Source organism: Eptesicus fuscus, chromosome 20, assembly GCF_027574615.1.
Source record: "Eptesicus fuscus isolate TK198812 chromosome 20, DD_ASM_mEF_20220401, whole genome shotgun sequence".
NCBI lineage: Eukaryota > Metazoa > Chordata > Mammalia > Chiroptera > Vespertilionidae > Eptesicus > Eptesicus fuscus.
In genome coordinates this window covers 1,780,322-1,796,032 of record NC_072492.1, presented here as the reverse complement: position 1 = coordinate 1,796,032, position 15,711 = coordinate 1,780,322, and the positions used below count along the sequence as shown (strand labels likewise).

The 15,711-nt window shown below is 57.1% G+C and overlaps 2 protein-coding genes across 6 annotated transcripts in view; one reads left to right on the top strand and one right to left on the bottom strand.

Annotated features, from left to right (window-relative positions):
- TOP3A (DNA topoisomerase III alpha) overlaps positions 1-3,196 on the top strand; it is a 31,836-nt gene extending 28,640 nt beyond the window's left edge. For all 3 annotated transcript variants that reach the window (XM_008156229.3, XM_054709677.1, XM_054709678.1), the window contains one exon: positions 1,805-3,196. In XM_008156229.3, the coding sequence (XP_008154451.2) occupies positions 1,805-1,989 (185 nt within the window). In that variant the 3' untranslated portion in view covers positions 1,990-3,196. The remainder of the gene's footprint in view (positions 1-1,804) is intronic.
- Positions 158-15,136, bottom strand: MIEF2 (mitochondrial elongation factor 2). Of its 3 annotated transcripts, none has more exons than XM_054709680.1 (5): positions 14,924-15,136; positions 13,043-13,195; positions 12,657-12,837; positions 11,062-12,151; positions 158-189 (listed from the first exon to the last, which is right to left on the bottom strand). In XM_054709680.1, the coding sequence occupies exons 2-4, from the start codon at positions 13,187-13,189 to the stop codon at positions 11,097-11,099; spliced, it is 1,383 nt and encodes a 460-aa protein (XP_054565655.1). In that variant the 5' UTR covers positions 13,190-13,195; positions 14,924-15,136; the 3' UTR covers positions 158-189; positions 11,062-11,096. The 3 variants fall into 3 exon arrangements, with proteins under 3 accessions (XP_054565655.1, XP_054565654.1, XP_008154412.2); XM_054709679.1 differs by lacking the exon at positions 158-189 and adding an exon at positions 9,333-9,396; XM_008156190.3 differs by lacking the exon at positions 158-189 and having other exon boundaries at positions 10,008-12,151.
- Between the last annotated feature and the right edge of the window lie 575 nt (positions 15,137-15,711).

Here is a 15,711-nt window from a genome sequence, read left to right as displayed (position 1 = left end):
GGGAGCTGTGGGCTGGGTGGAGCGGGCGGACGGGTCCTGCTCAGAGACCTCAGAGCTGTGAGATGGGGTGTGAGCATGAGGTTGGCTTGCCTCCCAAAACAAAGGGTGCCCGCCGGGAGTCTAGTAGCTTGCTGTCTGCCCGGCACCACGCTAAGTCGACTACGCATCCTCCGTCCTCACCAGGTAAGCCTGTGGTCACAGTTACGCACGTGAGGAAGTGACTGCTCAGGGTCACACGGCGACTTGAAAGCAGGTCGGCCTAATCCCAACCCCATGCGCCTGTGGCCTTTGTAAACCCTGCAAAGTCATTACCATCAGCCTCGTTTATTCAGATGAAGAAACTAGCCCTGATGATGTCTAGGAACCTGCCCAAGGTTACAGACACAGCTTGAGTGTGGCACCCCAAAATGGGTCTGTGAGACCGGCACCTGGCCATCTGAAGGCACAGAGAAGTGGCCTGCCCGCTCAGAGCGTAAGTGCTGAGCATGACAAGGCCTACTGGGAGCTTGTCACGCGCTGGTTCCACAGCCCAGCCGTTTGACCTTGAACACAGGACCTGGCCTCAGCCTCGGTTTCCTCAATGAGAGGGGCACCTGTCTGTCTCCATCAGAGCTCCTGAAGGAGTTCAATCTCAGGCTGTGGCTCTAACATGTCACCAGCTCTGAACATACAGGAAGAACCCAGAGCAAGCAGGTCAGACTCAAAGGCTAACACGGGCCAAATAAACAAGGTTTAGTGTATGTGGCCAAAAAAGAACAGAAGCTTCTGTTCCCATAGAAACGTGGGTTTGTTTAGAAAAGTCTAGTATAGAAAAGCACACGAGCCAGGATGACGTTCGTTCTCTTCCCGGCACTTGGCGTCTCTTCCCTGCTCTCCCGCTTCGGGGGAAGCTTGTTCGCAGTGATCACTTTCAGAACTGACTCCAGGTGAATGTCGGTCATTCTGGATCTGACAGGAGACTCATTTCCTTTCATAATTGCAAATAACTGCTCACACGGTTATATTGGCTGGGCTGCAAAAATGTTCATTGTGGGCTGCATGAAGCCCATGGGCCACGAGTTTGACATGCTTGACCCAGAAGGCTCAGTAAAAGTATGGGGCTGGTCCGGCTGGTGTGGCTCAGCAGTTGAATGTCGACCCAGTAACCAAGAGGTCGCCATTTTGATTTCTGGTCAGGGCATATGCCCGGGTTGCAGGCTTGATCCCCAGTGGGGGGCATGCAGGAGGCAGCCAATCAATGATGTTCCTCTCTCACCATTGATGTTACTATCTCTCTATCCCTCTCCCTTCCTCTCTCTCAAAATGAATAAAATTTTTTTAAAGTGCAGGGCTGGCTGCCAGAGCCAGAGGGGCCCTGCTGTGACAGACTCACGTTTGAGTGGAGAGTGGTTCAGACCGCAGAGCCACTCCTCCCGTTGAGGGGAAGCAGGTCTGCCCTCCAGGCCAGCTGACCGCTACCCTGGCGGAGCAGGCCGTCAGCACTAAGGCTGTGGAGGGACTGGCAGGGTCCAGAGCGGGGGTTCTTTGCGTGGAAGGTGGGGAACAGGTGGTTGGTCACAGCCCTCTTGTCTTTGCTGCCTCGCCTCCTGACCTCGGGCCAGCCTCTTGCTTGGGTTCCCGCTTCGGTAGAAAGGGGCAGCGCTCTGGTTTCCAGCACCACGTGGGCCCGCCTTCAAGAGCTCAGGGCCAGGCGGGATGCTGTGTGCTGGTGCAGAGCAGTGGCCTGGCCTGGGGGGCCGGTGAGTATGGAAAGGAACCTGTATTTCCTCCAGGTCAGTGTGACTTTCCCTGGCTCCTCCCACAGGGGCTTCTGGAGCCGTGCCCTGGCCAGGAGGCGGCGGGAAAACCCACGGGCCCCAGTCCACGAGCAAGAGAGCGCGGGCCAGCTCCTCAGACCCGGGGTCCACGGCCAAGAAACCGCGGAAATGCAGCCTTTGCCACCAGCCTGGACACACCCGCCCCTTCTGTCCTCAGGGCAGAGGAGGGTGAAAGGGTGCGTCCTCACTCGCCCCTCTTGTTTCAAGGAGGAGCTGTCTTCCTAGGGCCCAGCGGCCCTTCACCCCCGGGGGGTGGGGAAGGGCTGCGGCGGGCCGGCCTGTGTGAAGGAGTCAAGGTCCAGGCTGCTCCTCCAGAAGGCCACCCTGTGCCTGGGCTCCAGGTGGCCATGCCGCGGCTGAGGCGGCACCGAAGCTGCTGGGATCCCCGCCGAGGTCCTGTTCGCGCCTGCGGCCGCAGCTGTGGGCTCTGGGCGCAGGGAGGGGCTTCTCCACGGACATCCTGAGAAGGGGGCAAATGCAACCAAGTAGCTCTTGCTCTAAAATTGTGTCTACAGAAGACTTACTCCCCTTTATCGAGAAGCCTCTGTGGCCAGGACACGCCTGCTCATGTGCCTTAATAAAGCGTTTCACCCCTTCACTCTGGCGGCTCAGGTGCGGAGTCTGGGGAACGGTGGCAGGAGCAGTGGGTGTAGATACCAGCCAGTGCCCAGGGGACCTCTTGCCAGCCTCTGGCCCTCATTGTCTCCCTCCAGCCGATGCCCTTTTCCCCTGTCCACGTGACAAGCAGTAAGCCCAACTTCTCGCCGCTTGTCCTGCAGAGCAGGTAGCAGATGCCCGATTCAGAATCTGTCTCCCACCCCTCCACAGGCTGCCCCGTTCCTTACTGCCGCACCAACCCTGCGAACAGCACTCGACATATTGGCTCTGTTGTGAGGGTGAGGCCAGCAGAGTGGGCGTGAGCTGCCAGTCACGTCACTAGCTGCTGAACAAATGACGCTCCTTAGGTCTTGGGACGCCTGGCCCGTCCTTCAGTGGGACGCCTGGCTCTGCTCTGGCTGGGTGGCAGGCAGACGACGTTTAGACGTGCAGCTGCCTGGAATTGCTCTGGAGCACCTCATCAGTGGTACGGGTCATGACCCTGCATTTGTGAGGTTTTGGGCTCCCCCCAGCCCCGGAAACCACCAGTCCACATGCTGTCTCTGGTTCTGCCTATTCTGAACGTTTCATATAAATGGAATCATAAGTGCCTGGCCAGTGTGTCCCAGTGGTTTTTGACCATGAACCAGAAGGTCACCAGTTCGATTTCCGGTCAGGGCACATGCCTGGGTTGGAGGTTTGATCCCCAATGTAGGAGGCAGCCCATCAATGATTCTCATCATTTTTCTATCCCTCTCCCTTCCTCCCATAAAATAAATGGAGTCATACAGAATGTGACCTGACAGGGCCACATGGTGGCCACACTCCATGTAGAACCTTGGTCCTTCGTTCCTTTTTTATGACTGAACTAGGGGCCCAGTGCAGGAATTCGTGCATCTTGAGAGGAACTGTGGGCTGCAAGGCTGCAGTGGGCACTGGGGCAGGTCTCGGCCCATCCTCCGCGGCCCTCCCAGCCCTGTCCCCTCTCTACCAGCAGCCCCACTCTTGCCGCTGCTACTCCCACACACAGACAGCACTGGCTCTACTCGCACCCACTGATGGTGCAGAACAATTGGGACCAGCGCCAGCAGCAGGTGCAAGCGGGGTCGGCACCTTGAGCAGGTGCGAGCAGCGGCTGCTGCCCTGATCATCCCTCAGGAGCAGGTGGAGGTGGAGAAGCCCTCAGGAGTGATCGGGGCAGGCAGCTGCTGATAGCACCAAGCGATAGGGACCGGTGCTGGGCACCAGCAGCAGGTGCAAACGGGGCAGGCAGGTGGTGGCAGTGGTTCAAGGGGGAGGAGCAGGGGGAGGTGAAGAAGCCCTGAGGGGCAGTCAGGGCCGGCAGCAGCTGCTCTCACCCGCTGATGGTGCCCAGTGATCAGGGCCGTCACTGGGCGCCAGCAGCGGGTGCGAGCCCCCGGGCAGGACCACGGTGCGCAGCTGCAAAGCATTCTCAGTAACCACCAGAGGCTTGTCCCCATGACAGCGACTGGTGCCCTGTCTTGGTCTGGCACCCCCACTCACCTGCTCCATTATCCCACCGCGTCTGCCACCCACCATGTTCCACACGTGCTCCCTGGTGGTCAGCGCACATCATAGTGACTGGTTCGGGTATTCCGCCGTTTGGTCTATTTGCATATTAGGGTTTTATATATATAGATGATATTCCATTGTGTGGATGTACTACATTATGTTCATTAATCAGCTGATGGACATTTGGGTTATTAATTACCTTTGGCTAGTGTGAATAGTGCTGCTATAAACATTCAAGTATAAGTATTTGAACACCTGTCTTTAATTCTTTTCGGTATATATGTAGGAGTGGAGTTACTGGGTCATATGGTAATTCTGTTTAATCAACAAATGGTTTTCCACAGCAGCTATATACCATTTTACATTCCCATCACCAATGCACGAGGGTCCTATTTCTCTACATTCTTACCAATAATCATTTACCTTTTTAAAAAAATTATGGCCACCCTAGTGTGTGTGAAGTGATAGGTCATTGTGCTATTGACTTGCATTTTCAAAATGACCACTGATGTTGAACATCTTGTGCTTGTGGCTATTTGTGTATCTTTGGACAATTACCTACTCAAGCCTTTTGTCCATTTTTCAATTGGGTTGTCTTTTTGTTGTTGAGTTGTAGTTCTTTACGGACTCAGGATACTAGAGCATTTGTGGGTTCTGCTCTTTCTACAGGTGACGCCTCTGTGTGCCAAGACCAGGAACTGCTGGATTGGGCTGTGCCAGGACAAACGCAGCTCAGGTCCTGGTGCCCCACTGACTCAGTGGTGTGCCCTCACCACAGCCTGAGTGGCCTCGTCTGTAACACCTGGTGCTAGTCAACTGGGGGCGCTTTGGTGGAGGATTCCAGGCTTGACTGCAGTGAGAACTTCACAAATAACAGCCTGTGAGGGACAAATATAAAAATAACAGCCTGTGAGGGCGTTTCTCATGTCTCTTGACTCAGGCTAGCAGCATTCAGCGCACTGAGAAGTCGATTCTTCCTCCGACTGACGGAAGGTTTGAACCCCATCTACAGCTTGCACAAGCAGGACAGGATAAGCTGACTCCCACTTACTAAGCCCCAGCCACGAGCCACAACTAGGAACTAGGCCACCTAACTGCGCCGTTTCTCAGCCTCCAGCTCCACTGCAAGGGACACAGGCTCTTCCTCTCCGGGCAGCTAAGAGGACTAAAACCGTCTCCCCCTGCACGCTACCCTCTTAGAAATGCACTGTTCTCCACGCCACAGCCACCGCTGCCCTCAGAGAAGAGGCACTCTGGCTGATGCCTCTTGCACGTCCCCGTGGCACCCCTTCTTGCCCCAGTCTGAGAACTAGCGAGAGTGGCCGCATCGCCCAGCTACTGCCTGAATTGAGGGCGCCTGAATTGGATGCTCACTGCTCTTGAGCAGCTGGAATCTAAAAATATAAGCTCTGTCACCCTGGCAGCCAGACATTCTCTGAGCATTGCACTCGCTTCAGGCAACAGCTCGGGCACTGAGAGGTCTGCTACCCTTTGGGGTGAATTCAAAGCTGCCTTTCCTTCCAGGGCTGTTGCAGCCCAGAACTTCAGCTGTTTGGGACCAAGGACTTCTGACTGGAATACAGAGGCGGCATGGGTCAATGAGCATGCCAGGGTAGTGCCACGTGCTCCCATTGGCTATCCCTGCTGGGGACAGATGTGTGCACTCCATGCCTGCCTCAGACCACTCAAGTTCACACGGAGGTGGCGCTGGGGGCAGCCTGGAGAGTTTGGTGCAAAAGCACACAAGTGAGAGAGTCTGATTCTGGCCTTCCTGCTGGGTGAGGCTCCAGCCAACCACACTGTTATCGCAGGAAGTGGGCAGCAGTGCAGAGGTGACCCAAAACACCGTCCTCAGGGCCATTTGTTGGCCTTTGGAATACACTCTGGGTGTCATCCACTACACCCATAGCTTCCTCATTGAATTAATGCAACCAAATTGTGATGTTACTGGGGGTTTTTTAAAAACTAATTTTCTGATTAGAAAATAAGTGTATTTTTTGCCCTAGCTGGTTTGGCTTAGTGGATAGAGTGTTGGCCTATGCACTGAAGAGTCCTGGGTTCAATTCCAGTAAAGGGCACATGCCTGGGTTGTGGGCTCGATCCCCAGTAGGGGGCATGCAGGAGGCAGCCGATCAATGATTCTCTCTCATCATTGATGTTTCTACCTCTCCCTCTCTCTTCCTCTCTGAAATCAATAAAAATATTTTTTTAAACATATATATATATATGGCCAAGTGTCCATCCGACCGGTAGCTATGATGCTCACTGACCATCAGGGGGCAGACGCTCAATGCAGGGATAATGACATCATGTAGCAATGCCCGGCTTCCTCTCCCTAGCGACTAGCCTCCTTGCAGTTTCTTCAGCCCAGGAACACAACTTGCTTTATAGCCAGGTGCAAACATTTTACACTTTAACCAAATGTCTGTGAAGCGTTTTCCATGCGTCATCTCATTTGATCCTCACAGAAGTCCTGGAGTAGGTAGATAGGAGACTCAAGGGAATACTATTTTCATTAGCCAGAAAACGGAGATGACCCAACTGAAAAGAAGTAAGAAGTGATGAATCTTGAAAATGACTTCAGGTTTTCTCACTGTGCAGAATATAGTCAAACACTTCTGCAGTTAAATATTTTACCCTTTGTTCTCCCTGCGTGATCTACAATAATAATCTGCTTCGTGTTGATATTTACTGCTGTGTTGCTGACAATTACCTGAAAGAGAAGTTGTGCTTCACTGGGCTGGAAAAAGTTTAGCTACATCAGAAAGCAGGTCTAATTAAGCAAGTTTATTCTATATATATAAAAGGCCAAGTTGACTCGCACATGCATGATACATATAAAGCTCTCACTGGCGCCAATCATACACATGTGTTTCAATCTGTCATTGTCGATTGTGAATTTGATTGACGCTTCTATTATAGAGAAAGGGCGAATAGCGATATTAAAATATTTCTTCTAATTTATTTCCTTTCAATGTGCACGAATCTTTGCACCAGGACACTAGTATTCCTATATAATAATAGGGTAATATGCAAATAGACCAAGTGGCAGAACCACCGAACAAACAATCAAAGCGTAATATGCTAATGACATACTAAGTCTGCTCAACTGCTCACTATGACATGCACTGACCACCAGGGAGCAGATGCTCCGACTGGTAGGTTAGCTTGCTGCTGGGGTCCAGCCAATCGGGACTGAACGAGATGAGCTGGACATGCCCTGGAGCCCTCCCGTGGTCCCTCCCTGGCCCAATCGTGCACTGGTGGGGTCCCTCAGCCTGGCCTGCACCCTCTCGCAATTCAGGACCCCTCGGGGGATGTCAGAGAGCTGGTTTTAGCCTGATCTCGCAGGCTACTCCCCTTGGGAGGGCACCAGACGCAGGGTTCATGGCTGGCGAGCGCTGCTGTGGCAGCATGAGCCTCTCATGATGGGGACTGATTGGACGTGAGCCCATGACAGGTACAGTGGGGCCAGGATGAGTGGGAGTGGCAGGTAGGAGCTGCAGGTGGCGTTGGACTGTGGGTTTTGGCCCAATCCCTGCAGGCCACTCAGAGGGACCCCACCAGTGCACGAATTTGTGCACTGGGCCTCTAGTGTATGTATTTTTTTGAAAAATGCAAATGTGTCATGTACCAGGTTGAAGGCCCCTTGTTTTAGAACAGGGCAAAAGTGGAGCAGTAGGCTTTGGGGTGAGCTGTGCCTGACCCTGACCCTTGACCCTTGACCCTAGTGCCTTTCCCATACTTGGAGGAGCCAAGATCTGCTCTAGAGCCACTGCAGGCGCAGTGTCTGCTCCCCTGGGCTCCAAGCCTGGCTTCACAGCCAGCTAAGTGCTGGGGTTTCAAAGGCCCATCTGGAACCAAAAGGCAGGAAGTGCTTTCCTGGTGTGGCTTGCACGCTAGCTCAGAGGCAGTTATGCTGGAGGTACACTCGGGCCTGCTAAAGGTCTTTGAACCAGGGGTTCCTGAGCTGCCACTGAATTAGCTTCATTTTTCCTCAGTGCATACCAGGGAGATGGGAGCCACGGACACTAGTGGGAATAGGAGTCACACTTTCATTTTCCACTCCGAAAGGAGAGTAGGAGAATGCGGGACATAGCAGTGAAGGTTGGTGCTGGTTTAGAGGTGGGTTGCATGCTTCTGTCTACGTAAGGCAGCCACTTTCCCTTTCTGCCCCGCTCTGGCCAGGCACAGCTCAGGGCGTTGTGGTTTTCTGGGCTGCTGGCTGAAGTCCTTTCAGAATGCAGTTTGGCAAGATCCTTCAGGATCTGCCCGGCCGGTGTGGCTCAGTGGTTCAGCGTCAACCCATGAACCAGATCACAATTCTATTCCCGGTCAGGGCACATGCCTGGGTTTCAGGCTCTATTCCCAGTAGGGGGTATGCAGGAGGCAGTTGATCCAGGATTCTCTCTCATCACAGATGTTTCTATACCCCCCCCCCTCGCTTCCTCTTAGAATCAATAAAAATGTATTTTAAAAAATAAGATCCTTCAGGATCTGAACAAGTTTGAATGCTTTCCATGCCCAGGAACCTCCTAGTGAGGAAGCCCATGTGCACAAAGACCTTCAGGGCTTACAGCTGAAGCAAATGGGCAGGTCCACTCGAGGATGACTGTTCCTCCAACGGATAGGCTACTGTGCGGCTAAGTATTCTGTGCTGTTCTTAGCAGCTGTGTTTCTGAGGAGACATTCTTAGGAGTGGAGTAAAAGGAAATGTTTCTAAGCAGGAAGATTATTCCTGAGCTATGTGGGTGACACTTCAAATCTGTGAGCTCCTGTTGGCCATTTCCATGACTTTCATTCTGAGCAGGTGGCATCACAACTGCGGGCCTGGGCCCTGGGTAACACTAAACCAGGCCACAACGCCGACTGCCAGGTTGCCCACCACAGCTGGAGGTCTGCGTACAGGATGTTCAGACTGAGACGCACCTGGCGCAGAGCTGGAATCGTCCTTGCGTCAAAGGGAACCTGTGTAATGGTAGCAACAACCCCTGCCACTGGCACAGACCAGGACTGAGCCAGCCAGATATAAGCTCCTGCAAAGGCTCCTAGCAAAAGGGTGATTTGTTTCCAGCTCTCGGCTAGAAACTCAGTCCCAGATGTTAACCGAGTATCGGTGATGTAACCACAAACACCATTTCTCTTTTAATTCATCAGTTTTTTCTTACTGAAATCACGGTGTTTGGGGAAATTCAGAGCTACCTCAGGTATGAGGCCTCCCCAGAGGGGACACACGTGGGGTCTGGTCTTCTAAGAGGGCCTCTGAACCGCCATTGTCCTTAGGAGCCCGCCACGGTCAAAGGCAGCCTGGTGGTGGAGGCATCCTTGTGCTTGGGCTCCGTCTGTGAGCGAGGCAGCAAGGCCCAGCAGTCCCTGGTTGGGGAGGCACTTCATTCTGTGCCAGGCTCTGGGCCAACGCTCCCACCAGCACTTACTCCTTGCAGCCACCCTAGGAAATAGGTATTATGATAAGAGCAACGCACAGCCGCTGCCTCCCAGCCTGTTCCCTTGCCAACCCTAGGCTGCCATTACAGCTGCTTAAGGCTCTCTTTGCACCAGCTCCTGAGACAAGTTATCTGGATGGCCCTCAGCTAAGCCAGTCTCCTGCCCTTTGACCTTTGCCATAGCCTCTGAGTGCAGCCATCATAATCTCCAGAGGCAGCCCAGGTTCCTCTGTCCCATGTGGCGTCCCTTGGATGACTACCTTAGGAAGAACACTGGGTGCGGAGAGGAGGGGAGAAGCATAGCTGTGGTGGCCACACCCTAAGGACACAGGGCCTCGTCTGTCATCTGCTGACGAAGGAAGTAAGCCCCAGCAATGGGGACACTGATGCACTCGCTTCCCCGTCTGGACAGGGGGAGAGAGGTCACATTTCTCTGTCACTACTGGCGGGAGGGCTTTGGGGCAGCTCCAGCTGGAGTAAGTGCTGGTGGGAGCGTTAGCCCGGAGTCTGGCACAATCCCAGAAAGCACAGAGGCTTTGAATAAAAAATTCAGGCTTTGGGAAGAAACAAAACCCTAGTTGGTTCCCATTACAAAAGTAAGACATCACACCAGCAATCTTGTAATCTCCTTCCATGTTTAAGCTCTTCCAGTGAAATGGAGCCCCCTCCAGGTCCATTCCCAGCCCCTCTGGCCCAGGTTCCAGAACTCCAAACAGCTGCTGATGAGACAGCATGAGTCACATGAAGGCTTGTTTTCTCTTTTATTCTTGTTCACATTCTTTGAGGCATAGCTCGGCTTCAGCAGGAAGGACACCCAAGGTAGAAGGCACCCGGGAAGGGGAGGTAGCCCTCCCTTTCCTATCCCTGACCTCTGCCAGGCTCAGGGAGAACACAGGATCAGCTGAGCTGTGCGTGTGGCACGGCCCAGGCCAACCTGCCCCACAGGCCTTCCCAGGAGGGCCGGCCACTGGCGAAACACCTTGGCTCTGAGCAAGGCGGCAGCAGAGCCCTGGCTTCCCCGTGGGGCAGGGGCTCTCACAGGGCCCTCCAACTGCCGAAGAGAGAACTCGCCTGATGGAGGGGAAAGGGCCTTCACAGGTGTGAGGTGGGCAGCACCCCAAGCTGAGCCCCCACTCCAGGGTGGAGGAGAGCGCTCAATAAGGAAACTAGACCACAGACGACATCAGAAAACACCAGCCTCGGAGTCAGTCAAAAAGCTGCATTCCATTCCACAGGTACAGGTGACTCCGGCCCATTGGGGATGAACAAACCTGGTACTTACCATCCTGCACCAGGCGCCTACAGATGCCTGGAGCTGGCACCCGAGGAAAGCACCAACTCACCCTCAAGAGAAAAACAGAGCTGGCCTTACCCCCTGCCTGGACAGCAGAGCCACCTGCTGTCAGGGGATCCGCTGCTGGTGATGATGGACCAAGCCCAAGGTCCTGGGGTTGGCCCAGAGGACTAAGGGAGTGGGTGTGAGTGGCTGGCATTCCAGGCTGCCTAAGAGGCAGTGCAGCCCAAGCTCTCTGGGCTCAGAAGGTTCCAGTGATGGCTGCCTATGCGCATGCTAACCCCCGGCCTTAGCCAACACACCCTTTTTTATCCTGGCTAAAAGCAAGAGAAAGGGTGCTCTCCAGATCCCTGGGAGGGAGAAGCGTGCAGCTCACCAGCATCAGAACACACGCAGCCTGCCCTGCCCCCTCTACAGCAGCCCCTCGGGGGCCTGGAGGCTGCGGTACAGCACGTAGCCAAGGTTGTCGATCTCCTCCTGGCACAGGCTGGCGAAGAGGTTCACACTGGGGTTGAAATGGCAGGGCAGGCTGGCCCGCTCCAGGCTGCTGATGAGCAGCTCCACGGCCTGCAGAAAGCGCTCCCCCAAGGCCTCCTCGGCCCAGTCCACCTCCTCCTCTCCCAGGCGTAGAACCACCTGGGTCAGGTGGCCCCGGCTCAGCTGCCTCAGGGCCGGATGGCCTTGGCAGACACGACACAGTAGCAGCAGTAGCCGTTGGCGGGTCCCAACATCACAGCCATCCAGAGCTCGCAGCCTGGCAGCCTCTGCCGGGTACAAATCCTGCAGCCAGAAGTTCCCAGCCAGCCCCTCCAGCGGCCAGGCCACAAGGAGCCAGTCTTCAGCGTTGGCGCCAGTGATGGCCAGGAGCACAGCCACAGTGAGCTCCAGGCGCTCATGTTGCACCTCCAGCAGCAGCTCCTCCGAAGTCACGCTGGGCCGGATCAAGCACCCGAGAAGGCTGCCAATAACGGGCCAGTTGATGGAGGCGGCCAGTGCCTTGCGGAGCAGTTCCAGCAGGACGCGGGAAGAGAGATAGCCACCCACCAAGAAGCGGTCCCAGGGGCTGCTGCCGCGGGGACAGAATTCAAGCTGAGTCCTACGCACAGCCCAGCAGCGAGGGTCCCTGGCCACAGTGTCCATGCCAGGTACCAGGCTCCACAGACCCGGCTCCAGCACCAGGGGTGCCAGGAGACGCACATCGTCAGCGGCCCCTGCCTGCAAGCCATCATAAAGCGGCCCCCCGGGCACAAGCACCCCGAAGGGCAGTTCTGGGAACTTGCTCCGCAAGTAGGCCTGCAGCTCTAGGGCGATGTCGCCAGCCAGCTGTTTGGCCAGAGCCACGCGGGACACTGGGATGCTCACGTGGTCTCGCTCGAACGCCAACAGCTTCTCCTGGAATGTCAGGCACAAGAGTCCTGGGGAGGTAAGCTGAGGAGACGACTGAGGGTCAGCATCTGCAGGCCCCTCTGCAGAGTGAAAGGGCCAGGGAACATGTCAGAAGGCCCTGTGGTGAGCCACGAAGCCTCTCCCAGGTTACCAGGTGTGTACTGGCCCTGGGCCTCATTCCCCTCACCTGTAAAAGAACCAGCTGAGAAAGAGCACCCAGCTCAAGTCCTCACGCAGAAAGAATACTCTGATGACAAGTTCTCATTGCCCCAGCTCCCCAACTCTTTGGGGCCAAAACAGTTCATGCAGAGTGCAGTGGGGTCCTGGACCTGTTTTCTGATCTGAGGTCCCCATATCCTAAGGCTACTGCCCTATTGCGATATCACCCCCAAAGTCCACATGTCCCAGTGGTTGGCAGAAGGGCAGAAAAACACACCATGAAACATGCAGGGAGCCCACACCCCTGGAGGGAGAGGGGCTTGCACAGGGCACACAGTCAGTCGGTGGCAGAGCCTGGGTTGCATCTCCTGAGTGTGACCACCAAAGGGGGACCCCCCAGGTTAGAGGGGAAGGGGTGCCATTCACCTGGGGCAAAAAGTGAGGGGACTGGGAGCAGCATGGGCTGGCTGGGGGCAGCAGGTGAGGGCCGGGGCTGTGGGCGTGCTGTGGCCTTGAGCAGGCTCAGTTCCTTCCAACTGTCCTCCAGGCTCGTGGGCTCTGCCTTGGCGTCATCCTCGTCCTGAGAGCTGGCAGCCCTGTCAATGAGCTGCAGGCAGAGTGGCACAGATCAGAGCATCTGAAGCCTGGGCAGCACAGCGAAGCCCCAGGGCAAAGCAAACAAGCTTGCTGGGTAGAGAAGCAGATGCCAGCCTTGGGCAGTCCCCAGCCCCCTCCCAGGGCCCCGCTGCAGGCCCCAGCCCTGTGATCCTCCTCCGGGAGCCCCAGGTATAACTGGTCCACCATGGCCTTACCCGCTTCACAGCCAGGGTGGCAATACCCAGCACGGCAGCCCCGCCCACACCCAGCACCAGGCGGGCATTGGCCAGGAGGAAGTTCACAGCACTGCCCAGCATGTCGTCGTCATGCCGCTTCCCCCGTTTCTGGGAGAACTCTGCCATGTCTGCCTAAAAGAGAGCCAGGGTGCAGGGACCACTGAGTATGGGGCAGCCAGGCAGACACAGGGCAGGCGTGGGTGGGCACTCTCGTTGCCATCATCCTGGGGTCGCTGGCTCAAGCCCACAAGGGGGTTCCTGAGAGTTTCAGCAGAAAGAGCCACCCACAGGGTTTCTTGTGAGGAGAAAGGGCACTGCCTGAGCCCCCTTCCCCAACCTGCAAACAACCCACCCCACCCCCTGGACAGAGGGGCTCACACAGAAAGTGCCTAAGGCAGGTCAGAGAAGGGGCCCAGCACCCCGAACCCAGGATTCCTGACATCACCAAAGACCCATAAGGAAGGTCTTATCATCACTCCAGTTTTACAGAGACACAGGCTGCTGGACCACACAGTGAATAGTAGGTCCGTGGACCCACGACAGCAAAGCCTCCAGGATCTCGCCCCCCCAGAGGCCCTACGGTCAGGTCCTAGAGGCTGCCCCATCCTGGTTAACTAGGGCGGGCACAGCAGGAGGAAGCGAGGCCCAGGGAAATCCACGACTTGGGGCCCTAGACAGCCTGCCCTGGAGGGCCTCTCAGACCTTTGGGGGATCTCAGTGAGGCCAGTTACCTCCAAATCTCGACAGAGTAGCCCCAAGGCAGAGCGATCAAGTCAATGACGGGACTGGTGAGATGGCCCAGACTGCCTGGGCAGGAGCTGCCTGTCAGTGGGTATGTGCCAGTCAAGGCCAAAGGCCCCGCTGCACAGCGGGCAAGGGAGCTACACACACAGACTCCAAACGGAGGACTGGCCAGTGCCGGGCGACAGGGGCCTCTCTGCGCCTCCTGGGCTTGGGACACTGGGGATGGGGACTGTCCTCAGCTGTGGGGAGCCAAGCAACAGAGAAGGTAAGCTGCGGGCCTGCAGCCCCAGCTGTCCGCTCAGCTGTCCAGTGGCGCCCACAGCAGCGAGGGAGGGTGAGAAGTGAGGAGCCCGATGGTGGGCTGGCCAGCCTCAGGTTCCTCCACAGGGGCTCCTGCCCTCAGGCCCTGAGAGCTGCGGGTGTGTGACCAAGGGCCAAGCCCAGGGGACGGGTCACACACCGGGCAGAACCCTCAGTGAGGACACCTGAGCTCAGAACCAGCTCTGAGGGCACCAAGGACTTCTGCCCTTCCTGCGCGGCTGTGGGTGCCCAGGGCTGTGGCCAGGCGAGGAGATGCCTGAACCACTTGGGGACTCGGCCCCAGCACCAGCCTCCCCATGTCCCAGACTATACAGTAGGCACTGGGGCCTGGGTTGGTCACAGGCTGGCGGGTGCCCACGTCGGCGCAGCAGCTGCCTCCGCCTCCAGCGGAGCCAGGAGTGCCCTTTACAACCTGCGAAGAGCTCTCACCAGCCCCGCCGGCCTACCCTGGCGGGTCACGCAGGCCCACCCCGCAGCCTTCCAACTCAGGGAAGGGGAGAGCGGACAGGTGGTTAAAAATAGCCCTCCCCTGCGCCGCCTGTCCTCTCTCCTCTGCCCGCCGGGGTCGGGGCTGAGCGGGCCCCGCACAGGCTCCGAGGGCCAGTCCAGGCCGGTTCACAGGGGGCACGAGGCCCTGAGAAACTAAGTGACGGGCCTGAGACGGGATTCGAACCCCGGCTTGGAGGCCCCAAGCCATCTCCTCCTTCCTCCGTGAGGCCGCGGCCCAGACCTGCGTCCCGCGCGCGCCTCGCTTCGGGCCGGTGACCCCGCGCGGGCCGCTGGCAGTGGCCGTACCTGCGTCCTGGCTTCAGCGCATCGGCCTCAGCGCCCCGGCCGGCGGACGCACCGGGCCTCTCGCGTCCAGACGCCCCGCCGCCCGAGGATGGAATCTGAACCCGGGAACCGACGCCGACTCCGACAAGCACGCAGACGAGCAGGCCCCAAGTCCAATCGGAGCGCTAAAGACCCACCGTCTCTCTCCCAGACACTGAGCGACTCATCCAATGGCGGCCAGGCCACGCCCCCGTCGGGTTGCGCGCTCCCTGGGGGCGGGACTTTCTAGTGCGCCCGGACTTAAAGGCGCCGCGCTGCGTTCCGAGGCGCGCAGCGCGGGGCGGTGCTAGTCCCTCCCCCCGAGCCCGCAGTGACGCGCGGGCGCCTGTAATACGAGCCTCCGCTGCGGGGACGCTCTGGGCCCACATTCTTTCCCGGGGCCGGGCGGTCAGGCGGCACCCGGCCGCGCTGTCGGCTGTCAGGTGACCCTTAGGTCACCTCTGCGAGAGGCCCGCCTGGTGCCTCGCTATTCTTACCTCTTGGCCTGCTCCGTGCGACCTTGTGCGGGCCGCTGCTCCACTCGGGCCCGTTTTCCCTCGTGTGACACGGAACACCAGCCCCTCCACCCTGAGAATGAGTGTGCTTAGCCTGTGGCCCCTCGGCATTTATGTGTTGGGGCCTGTGTGCCGGCGGAGGGGGGATGTCGGAATGGGAATGTCGACTCCAAGCGGGAGTAATAACGTGCACACATCGCGCGCCTGCTGTACGCCCCGAGCTGCACCTGCGGCTCCCATTTGTTCCTGGCGACA

Bases quoted from the DNA above. Each gene is read 5' to 3' on its own strand.
- MIEF2 (XM_054709680.1), bottom strand. From the start codon at position 13,189: ATGGCAGAGTTCTCCCAGAAACGGGGGAAGCGGCATGACGACGACATG. The intron at 12,838-13,042 runs GTAAGGCCATGG...CTCTGCCTGCAG, and splicing joins CCACCCTGGCTGTGAAGCGG to CTCATTGACAGGGCTGCCAG. The intron at 12,152-12,656 runs GTGAATGGCACC...TTCACTCTGCAG, and splicing joins CCCCTCACTTTTTGCCCCAG to AGGGGCCTGCAGATGCTGAC.